The following is an 11,943-nucleotide window of genomic DNA, read 5'->3' on the forward strand; positions in this document are numbered from 1 at the left end:
CGGCAGTGCCCTCTTGGCCACTGGGAGGGGAGGGAGGTAGGAAAGCTGGATCAGCGGCCTGCCTTAGTCACAGAGCCTCTGAAGGTCTGGAGTGGGCGTCAGCTGTTGGATCATCTAAGAGCTGCTGCTGCTGACGCTGGGCCTTTCAGTAGGCCTTGGTGCTGTGCTGCACTGGAGGAGAAGCACAGGGAGGTCAGGCCACCCACAGACACTTCCAGTTCTGCTTGGCTGCCCCCTGGGCCAGCCAGGTGAGACCACCCAAGAGGAGAGCAGAGGAAGAGACGGGAAAATAAGGGTGGACAGAGGAGGACAGGAAAAGAGGGAATAAAAGGGAAGGGAAGTAGAATGTGTCTCACAATCATATGCCACTAAAGACATGCTAACTCGCTCACAATTGGCCTGTCATGACTGTGTTAGGTTGTATTGAAAAACAATACACATTTACTTTTCAAATTTTACAATTTGAAGTGGATAACAAAGACTGTCCTGGAGTTATTAAGTAAAATGCAGTGGTGGTGGGAGAAAAATTACTTTTCAAGACAATTTTTTGAGAAAACTTTGGTGACAACTTCACACACACACACACACACACACATATATGTGTGTGTGTGTTAGGGCTGGGCGATATATCGCATGCGATTGTCATGCGCATTTTGTCAGTGATATATCGCCCAGCCCTAGTGTGTGTGTGTTTATTCAACACTAAGCACATATGTAGCAAAGGTATTTTTCTAAAAATTACAAGATGAAATTGAGACAATTAGAAAGTCAATAACTGATAAAAAACAAACAAATATAAACGTATTTAAATAAAAAATATGATAAATAGACACTATGTATATACATATTACATACACAAACATACATACATACATATATACAAAGTAAAGCACTTTGAATTACCATTGTGTATGAAATGTGCTATATAAGTAAACTGTCCTTGCCATATATATATATATATATAATATATATATATATATATATATATATATATATATATATATATATATATATATATATATATATATATATATATATATATATATATATACATACACACAAACACACACACACATTACATCCAAGAAAGAAAGAAAGAAAGAAAGTTACCTTTCAGATAAATTTTTCATGCAAACAAAGATAAGTGCATTAAGTGCATTTTATTTTATTTAATAAGTGCATTTTTTTTGGAAAAATGAGTACACAAACTGATCGGGAACGACTTAATCCCAGTGAACTCGGAGCCTTATTATTAACAAAAGCCAGCAGAACGCTACACACCATGAAGATTATTCAGTTTCTGTACAAACATTGACTCAATGCATCAGTATGAACTCAAACATAGGCTAATGAAAGATAGTTTTAAGAGTCAGGCACTCTGTCAGATGCTTCCATTATGTCCACGTTGTTTGCTGAAGTGAGGGAGTAGACTATGTGTTTAGACTGTACAATAAACGGGGATTTAGGGCCTGTACTGCCAGCGCTCATCTCTCAACACATAGTGGGGCTGTTCGTGCACTGGAGGGCTCTGCAACTCAATGCTTTTAATCTCTCACTTCTCTCTAGGATTAGAAATAAATGCACTTGTGCTGTTAGCGTGCTCCGGCAAGCCCTCCTCCTCAACTTTCCCTTTCCACTGCATTGATATTTTTTGTCAGTTAATCTCCTGTGATAAGCGTTTGCACATGTTAAAGACATCCCTCTCTCAGAGATTTTACACTTTCATAAGTGTTGTGTGCAAAGGTATGATACACATGAACAAATTCACTAATGCATCAAAATATTTTTACCCATTTGAAAGAAACAAACTAATTTTTTGGCAGCTGCTTTAATCCAAAGTGACTTCAGTGTACAGTGGGGTGAAAAAGTGAAGGCCAATAGTTGGGGGATAAAAAAAAAATTAATTAAAAAAACACACACATCCATCCATCTATCTATCTATCTATCTATCTATCTATCTATCTATCTATTAGGGCTGTGCGATTAATCGAAATCGTAATAAAATCACAATTTGAGCGTGTGCGATTTCTAAATTGCTTTATAGCACGATTTTCCGCGGTCCCGACCTCCCGCAGTATGCCATCCGATCTAATCAGAATGCAGCGCACCTAAGTGGAGCGCGAGAACAGGACAGACTGGGCATATGCCTAACTCCAGGTTCACACACACTGACACACTGTCTGTGATGCGTATTTTTCCGAGCCCATGTTAATGGATCAGAACGTTCACACTGCACGCGGAAAAAGATGTGAACAGAAAAGGTTAGAAATCGAGAGGTGCGAAAAGAATGAATATCTAGCGCATGTGCATAGAGAGAGTTGTGATTGAGTGAGAGGAGACATGTCTTAAGTGCGCGCACTCTCTCCGGGCGAGAGGAGCGTGTATCTGAGCATGCGCGTCTGGTTTTGTGACAAAGCAAAGGAAATGTGAGTGCAAGTGGAGAGATTCGCGCTGGCGCATTATTTTAATGTGCTTTCGCGTTACAATAACGCGCTCTCGCTGATGCTTCTGCACCGCATACACATACTGTATACACACTGCAAACGAAGTACGTGTGAACCTTGGGCAATAAATATATGCTGAGGCACTGCTACAGTGAGCTCTATAAACAATGCATGGCAAAAAAAAAAAAAGCCCTGGACACGGGTTTTATTTTATTATTATTATTTTTTTTTTACCATATGTCTCGACATTTTGTTTGACATCTTTACTAAGTGATTATTTTGACTTATGTCTGTTCTAGAGGCATGTTACAACTTTTTGATAAAGCTCTGATTGGTTTTCTTTTGGAAATATGTTTCAAATTTATACTGAATGCATTTATGACTGTAAAGCATGTCTGTGTGTCAAAATCGTGATTAAAATCGAAATCGCAAAATTGATCAAAAAATCGTGATAGGTTTTTTTTGTCCATATCGCACAGACCTACTATCTATCTATCTATCTATCTATCTATCTATCTATCTATCTATCTATCTATCTATCTATATCTATATCTATATATACACACACACACACACATATACATATATATAATATTTTTCTAATGTAATACACATCTATTCATTTGAAATTCAACATGACATTTTGGGTCAGAAATGTACTGAAAACAATACACCATGATGCTACAAATTCTCAGAACAATTTGAAATGCATTTATTAAAAAAATAAAAAAATAAATAAAAACCCTCAAGATTGTCTTGGATTTCTGCCCAAAATTAGCAGCAATGATTCTTTGTTCAAAATGTTTTAAAATCCAAAATCTAATTTTCCCCAGAAATCTCAGATTTTCAATGTGGTTTCAGACTTTTATTCCCCACTGTACTTATTAAACATACGTGTCTTGCTCAAGGATACAATGCTGAAAGCTCACGGATCATCACTTGTGGGATTTGAACGTATAACCTTTTGGTTACTAGCCCAGATCTTAAACCACTAAATTACATCACAACCAAGGAACAGAAAAATATTGTTTCTCTGACTAGTTTCAAACTACCTTAAACCCAACAGGGACCCTAAAAGTCCACCAGGATGTTTCCTTACTGCCAAATTCCATCTACACAACAACTCTTACACATGTCCTGCAGGCCCATGAACACCAGTAAGAGTTAAGGAAGGGTTCTGACATCATGTGTTTGTCTCTGGCTGTTGGGCTTTCAACAGGTGAAACGAGGCACTCTGTGGAGCTGGACCCATCAGCATGGGGCTGCACGGATCATAGATCCCCCTGTGGCACACAGGATTTGCCACTGACCCCAGGCCAGCTCACATGGGAGACAGGTTAAGCTGTGTATGCCTGCCAGGCTTTTACACACTTCTGGCCACACGCTCATGCTTACTTGGATGTGCATGCTCATGCTGTTATTATGTTTCTTCCATTTAGTCACCATGCTGTGGTTAACTCTGAGCACAATGATTTAAAGGGAAGAAAATTCATCACATCGTGTTGCTAACTCTTTTATGACCCTCCTTCATCACGGAGCACTCCTAACATGTCAAATCAGTTGCTACATCATTACTGCCTACAACAAAAGACTACAAATATTATTTAGGCAGTTATTTGAAATAGTGATATCTTCATTGCATTCCAAATCATTTAAGGGCTTTTTTTGTCTCAAAAAAGTTAAAATAAGGAATATATCATGATTATAACAAAGCACAAAATAGCCTCCCAGAACTTTAACACTCACTGTTCTGGGATGGTGGAACAATCTTTCAAAATCTCTGAACAGCCCTCACAATCTTCAATTGTGGGCAATTGAGAAAAAGCACTGGCAATTTAATAATTAAAAAAACCGCTTTTAATAAAACTTTTTAAAATAAATTTTCTGTCAGTAGAAACGCAAAAATAGTTGCTAAAAAAAAAACTACAAGACTAGAGAAGCATGAACTGAAAAGGAATGTGATTTACCCTTTTGCCAAAAACTTCAACATCCACATTGCACTTTTGATTCTGGTGCCATCCCTCTGTTGAGCCGACTTTCCATGAGCGGAAATACAAAAGTATGAAAGTTTGATCTGTATTGTTTTACCAAATAAACTGGGAGCACAGATAAAGAGTATACATTATTCATTTACATGCACTACAGACACTGTAATAATGCATAGGTGGGTGAAAATGTAAAAAAAAAAAACCTATTCCTTTAAATGTGGTTTCTTCTTCTTCTTAGAAAAAGAAAAATGTTTTCTTAATTTTACTCTCTACTCTTTCATTGTTTCTTTGTCACACCTACATGTCTGCATTAGCTTCACAATGTTCATGATTTTGCTAAAAAAATAAATTTTCCAGGATCATCATCTTGTTGTTCATTTCTACCAACTAATCAGATCTTAGAGTACGGGGCTTTATATCCTTTCCCTCTCATTTTATGCAATTTATGGTTAGGGTTGTGGTTAAGAATATTTCTTTGAGAGGAATGTTGGTTCAGGACCAATAAAAGATTTTGATCCTATTACTTAGAAAAACATAGCTTGTACTTCTTAATTTTGGAATTTTGCATCGTAGCACTTCTTATGTTACTGTAAACTGTAACTAATATGGAAGCATTTTTAAAAATTAGCGCACAACTGGATATGCTGGACAAATATTCTATTTCATAATATTATTAATGTTAATAAAAATAAAAAAAAGAGCATGAAAAGCAGCTTGTTTTAAGCAAATCAATTTTGTATCTTCTCCCCCTTTAAAAACAATAAGAGCTCTTAGCCTTCTTGACCATCCAAATATTGACAATTTCGGCCCTTTTTGGTGTCCGTTTTTTTTTTTTTTTTTTTGAAAGTGCCAAACGTCAACGAAAGAAATGTTACTACTTGTTAATATCCTATGATATTGACACTTGACGCACCTTGATCTTTTGCTGTATGTGTCGAAGGGCATCTGCAGTGCCCATGTCAGCTTCCTCCTGAATACATACAACATCCAACCTCATCTTAACATCTGTCTTCAGGCGATGATCGGCGCTCAGGGCCTTCTGAACCTCTTTAGTGGTAATGACAATCACCTCTGGAAAAGAACATAATGATAATACTCAGATGAAACAAGAATTTAACCAAAAGCAAAAAACTTTGTGCTCACCAAGGGTGCATTTATTTGATCAAAAACTCAGTAAAAATATAAAAATTACCAAATATTATTACAATTTAAAAGAAGTGTTTTCAATATGAATATTTTTTTAAATGTAATTTATTCCTGTGATGGCAAAGCTGATTTCTTAGCAGTCATTGAGGGTCACATAAACCTTTAGAAATTATTTACAATAATTATAAAGAAATAACATTTCTTGTAGAAATGGTGATACATTTTTTCAGGATTCTTTGATTAATAGAAAGTAAATAAATAGAAAGGATTATTATTTACAAATTTTTTTTTTTTACATTATAAATGTCTTTACTGTCACTTTTAATCAATTCAATGCATCCTTGCTGAATAAAATCTTACTGTCCCAAAAATGTTGAATGGTAGTGTAATTTAGAAGATTACGGAAGTGATAACGGTTTAGAGATAAATTTGTTTTTGTGGGAAATGGAGGAGATGGTTTTGTTTCACTACACCACTGGTTGAGCACAGCACACACTTCACCTATGATACCTCAGACTTGTAAAAAATATATTAGACAAAACACCTTCAATCGAGTCTTTGTGAATTATTTGCTGTATGCCCAGTGAGACAATTTCAGTCAACTAGAAGATGTTTGTCCCTGAATTCTGCTTAACTGCATAAATATTTTTTAACAAAGCAGCTTACTTACTACAGTTTATGCTAAGAGTTGTAAAAGCTAATTGCAGGGTCTTGCTGGCTGGCACTCTGGCTGTTAACAGTACAGACTGTGCCACACATAAAGGTGTATACTGTACTTCTGGGCAGGCAAGGGGCCTGACCCACAAACTCCATAGAAGCTGGATCGCATGGTTACTCAATACAGCTAGGTGTGAACAATAAACATTTAATTATCATGCAGGCATTAAACACAAATACTCAAAAAGGTACACGTCCCCTATTGGCACTCAAATGTGGTAAAGCAATGAAGTGAACACAGGGTTCTAAGTTAACGGTTTAGATTTATTTCCACAAAATAAAACACGCTTATTTAAATTTTTAAGGCATGGATGGGGTTTTCCTAACATTTTCATTAAATCATACAATTCTATAAATACAGATATATGTAGCCTAGGATTAGGACTGACACTTAAAATGAAGGGATGAGTTATCGATTTAATAATTTAAACATAAAAATTTTAATAAATAAATCATTATTTAAAAGTACAAATTAAGACATTTAAAATGTTTTGTTTTTATTTCATTTGTTCTCTAAAATGTAAATTAAAGGTGATCTTTAAATGCACATTTTAAACTGTATTTTGAACAAAAAAAAATGTAGTAGCTTTTTGCACAGTAGTGTATAATTTAGGAATTAAAAAATAAAGTCTATTGATTTGTCCATCTAAAATGTTATTTATTTCCATATGTATGTCTGAATAATATTTATTTGAAATTATTAAAATGTAACAACTTATTCCTTACTAGCACTATTAAATTGCATATTGCTCCACGCTATGTTGGCCCAAAACAGTTTTTAAGGGAGGACCTGTTGAAGGTCTCCAGTTTCTAAGCTATGTGGAGGAAATCTGGCCTAAAACATAAGGCACTCTGCCATTTATCCTCAAGTACAAGACTGCAGTTGATTTATTACAGAGTTGAAATGATCCAACATTAGTTGTCTGGGGTGCATCTGACTCTGTGTAATTATATATTGGCTTTATTTCATCTGTCTTTTACAACTCTAGTCTGTCAACTAGGCAATACATCCACATCTACAATTTGAATGTATAAATTTAGGACAATTAGTCATCCCTCATATTTAATTTATTTATTTATTATATATATTATATATATATATATATATATATATATATATATATATATATATATATATATATATATATATATATATATATATATATATATATATATATATATATACACATACACACACACTGATTACGTACAGCCTTATAAAGCATAATATGCCTTCAAAATATGAAAACAGCTAAATCTAGTTGGTTTTATAAGCTACTACTAAATATTGTAGAAACTTAATTTTCTGTAAAGTTGCTTTGTAATGATTTGTATCGTAAAAAGCGCTATACAAATAAACTTGAATTGAATTTAATTGAATTTTATCCAGCTCCTGTTCCCTGACAAAAAGAATCTTGAGACTAAAAATGAGAAGCAACATAGGTGCTGGTCTGTGCGGGTGGCTTTAACATGGAAACCATGCCATTATAGTACGTCAATTGTAAAAACGGCCCTACCTTTCCTATTTAGGAAATAAGGACTTTATTAGTTCAATTTAAGCAGCCTGCGCAAATTATTACCACCTGCAGCTTAAATGTGCTGCAAGCAGTTTCAGCCGTTTTGTTAACTTCCACCACACACACTGTACAAAACCCAACCCCAAAGACATGTCATCCAATCCGATGTCAGCAAACCCATGCAAAGTGATTCACAGACAGAGTTTCTGATTGGCTGTAAAAGCACGAGTCTGCCCTCAACTGTTTTGTGTTATTGTTTACAGAGTCCACGACTGTCAGAGAGAAAGATTTCTGAGGACATCTATTTCAGTGATATCTGTCAGGTAGACTGTTACTGCATCAATCCCTTTCCTTATTATCATTTTTAAAGAGGGTAAGCATGCAAGCATATAAGTATATAAGTATATAAGCATATAATAGGAACCAGGCAATATATATTTTTTTTTTACAATATACCAGTTAAAATAGTTATTAATGTAAAAATAATAAAAAATAAGCTTTATTTGCATAACACCTTTCTCACAATAAATGCAGTTTTAAAGTGCTTCACAATTTTTAAAAAAGCATTACATAAGCACATAAAAACAGGTAAAATGCCATAATATAAAATAAGATTAAAGATAAAATACATTTTATAATGATAATAAAATAACAATCAAACAAACCAATATACAAAAAAGGCAAAAGTAAAAAAAATGGAAATTAAAGTAATAATAAAAAGCATTACACTGTCTTTTAATAGTCAGACACTGCAGTATTAGACCAGTATTATTTTAGTATCATTGAGATACTATTACAGTTTTTAATAATATTTTGAATGAGTTTTAATTTTTATATTTTCTGTATATATACAGTTTTCATTCATTTTATTTCAATTTTAGTATTAGTTAAGTACATCAAGTACAAGCTTAATTAAAATGAGAAATGTTGCCTTATTAAGTACAGTAGCTAATACATACATACATACATACACACATATATATATATATATATATATATATATATATATATGTTGCCTTATTAAGTACAGTAGCTAATACATTATATATATATATATATATATAGTAGTCAACATTTGTAAAACCAAAACAATAGCAGTTCTTGTCCTAGGACAACTTTGATGAACTTTTCTGATCCACTTCAAAAATTTACTTCTGTATATATATATATTTTTTTCATTATTTTCTATTATTAAGGATTTTCTTTGTCTTCTTAACAGGAAAAGCCCATTTTTACTCCCATTTGGCACTCAACAAACAAAAAACAAAAAAAACACTGAGCAATGTAAGGAACAGCCATCAAACAAATGTCAGTGATTTGTAATTTATAATCTGTAAACACAAATGACATAAATATACCCATAATTCTCTATATAAGTATATATACTAACGCTAGATACCTGAAACCGAAAACACCAACTTTTTCAATGAGACAATAGGCCTTTGTTTTCTGATATGACTGATGTGTTTACCTTCAAAGCCCACTCTCTCCAGCAGGTTGAGTGGGTACCAGATGAGGGGTCTGTTGCCCACAGGTAGCAGAGGTTTGGGGGTGTTATAGGTGAGATCCATCATCCTGGAGCCTCCACCTGCTGCCATCAGCACCGCCTGCAGCTCCATCCCTAACAGCTGCAGAATAAAACAAACAACACATTCAGTCTAACTACAACAGCTCTCATAACAAAACATTGAGCTAGACTGACACACAGAACCTCATTTTGAATATTCATTGATTTAACATGTTTTTCATAACATTACAACTGACAGGACTCTTATTTCATCATCTACACAACTTCAACTGAGACCCACCAAAAACATAACCGCTTCTGACGCTATTGTTTATTAACGTTTAAACGAGTTTAGAAACACACACACACTCGGCTTACCTGTATTGCTTGTCCGAATGTTTATGGTTTGTAATGTTTAAAGTATTTGAGTCCGTGCACGTGAATATCTGCAGCACTGTAGCAGACGCTCATGTGGATCAGTCTGTCACTAGACTCGCTATCTTCAAACACCTTCTCCTAAAAACCGAGAGAATCTAACTGCTTATACACAAAAAATACGAATAACTAACCCTCCGAATATTTTTATCTGTAGTAGTCTACAATAACTGACAAGACATTTCGAGATAATGTCATAAGACCGCTACTTCTAAATGGGTCGTACGGAAATCACGACCAGCATTTTTTGTTCCGCAAAGAGAATCAGTTCCTCTAGTGACTATTTGACGCAGGATGAGAAAGCGTCACTTTAATTTTTCTTTTATGTATTTATTTTATTTATGTGTGTGTGTGTGTGTGTGTGTGTATATATATATATATATATGCTTTGCATTTACAAATGGATTTTTATAATAATGTATTGTTTTTGTTTTATTTCATGCAACAGTAAACAGTACTCTTTTTGTAGCTAAATGTAAAATCAAAAAGGCGTCTAGATGAAAATATTTTGTAACATGTGATCTTGATAGATAAATCAGCCACCTTTTCCCGCTTTTTGTATGAGTTTATGCATTGGCTGTTTTTTATTATTCTTTCATTTTCGTATTTTATTGTTTGCATAAGTTAACCAGGTAAGCTTTGCAAAATGGTGTTCATTATATATTATTAATTTACATTTTATTAGTATTTTTTTTTTTATTATTATTATGCATATAATTGTAATTTTTAAAAATCAACAGAGGAGTTTGAGAAAGGGGTTGTAAAAATGTAGGCTATTTATGTTTAAAGTAATCTGAATATGACATGCTAAGTAGCCTATTGAAATGTAAAAATATGGATTATAACAATACAACATATAATTTTACATATAATGAAATACATAATTAATATACATTACATTGACCAATTCGTTTTCCATTTTCATAGCATCCAGCATCCCTTAAAACACTATAATACCCAAAATAAATTGCAGTAATGTATTACTCACCACCACACTGTCATCAAGAAATAAATGACAAACTGACAGAGAGTGTTTAAATGTCCAATATTAATTTATTATGGCTTTAGAGCAGTCACAACAAACTGTAGCTAGTAACTATTTTGGCAGAATAGTTACCACGTTACAGTTTGTAATAGATTTTTTTCCTTCCCACATCAACAATTCTCCCTTTTTCTAAAGTTCACTTGGAACCAAAGTGTATTAAGAACACATCAATTTCACAGTTTAAAGTCTTCTCTCAAGCCCAGTTCCCTCCATCCAAACCCCCTCAGTCATCAGGCATGGCTCAAACCCCAATTCACAGACCTCCGATGTAACAGCAAATTGAACTCTGGGAATGTTGCTTAGCTTTGTTTTCTCTGGACAGGAGATGAGCTTCATTGGTCGCTGCCTGCAGAAGAAACATTGGAATAACAAGTCAGGCTGCCTCCAGTAGAAAAAAAAAAAGCAGAAAGAAGAGTTAAAGCAAAGGAAATATTGATGTTACAGCTCTGACTGTTTGTGTGCTGAATTCGCACCTTTGCTATGTGATTCACACTTTCCAAAAACTTTGGCCACCTTATCTTTTCTTCTTTTGTAAAGTGAAGCAACATTTTTAAAGGATAACCCGAGAAATCTCACATGGATTACATGACCCAAGTTTAACATCTGGTGTACTGCCTGAACAGACCACTGCAATTTCTGTGGGGTCATGTTAAATGATCACAAACAGAGAGCAGAAACAAGCATTCTCATTTACATTTTTATGTCCAGCTAAGCAAGCAAATCTGCTTTTCGTTTGGTCTCTTTGAGGGAAATTACGCTAAATGTTGGTGATGTGCATCATTGAAACTAGATTGATTAAAACAGATGTGCGCAATAAAAAATAAGCCCAAACATCCAACCACTGTTATATCAAATTCTGCTGAAACCTGTTCAGATGTTGTTCTTTGGAAGCAATAAAGGCTTAAATGGCTTATTACTGGTACAAAATGGCAGTAATAATATGAAGAAGTATAAATATAACAACTAATTAGCTGGTTATCAGACATTCGTACTTTAAAAATGTCTTTATTGGTCATAAAAATGCAATTCTGGTCAACCCTGAACTATTAAATAAATGCGGTTTAAAGCTAAAAGGCCTGAATTTCAGAATTTGACTGTCACTTCTCACAAATGTCAAGAGGGTATATTTTAACATCCATGAAAA

General features: G+C 34.2%; 1 protein-coding gene across 1 annotated transcript in view; it reads right to left on the reverse strand.

The window, feature by feature from the left end:
• Positions 1-10,007, reverse strand: part of LOC109058481 (translation initiation factor eIF-2B subunit gamma-like) — a 31,700-nt gene extending 21,693 nt beyond the window's left edge. The window contains exons 1-3 of the mRNA XM_042775879.1: positions 9,698-10,007; positions 9,284-9,440; positions 5,346-5,503 (exon numbers count right to left, since the gene is read on the reverse strand). Of these exons, the coding sequence (XP_042631813.1) occupies positions 5,346-5,503; positions 9,284-9,431 (306 nt within the window). The 5' untranslated portion in view covers positions 9,432-9,440; positions 9,698-10,007. The remainder of the gene's footprint in view (positions 1-5,345; positions 5,504-9,283; positions 9,441-9,697) is intronic.
• Positions 10,008-11,943: the final 1,936 nt, after the last annotated feature.

The sequence above is a fragment of the Cyprinus carpio genome, chromosome A2 (genome assembly GCF_018340385.1).
Source record: "Cyprinus carpio isolate SPL01 chromosome A2, ASM1834038v1, whole genome shotgun sequence".
Taxonomy (NCBI): domain Eukaryota; kingdom Metazoa; phylum Chordata; class Actinopteri; order Cypriniformes; family Cyprinidae; genus Cyprinus; species Cyprinus carpio.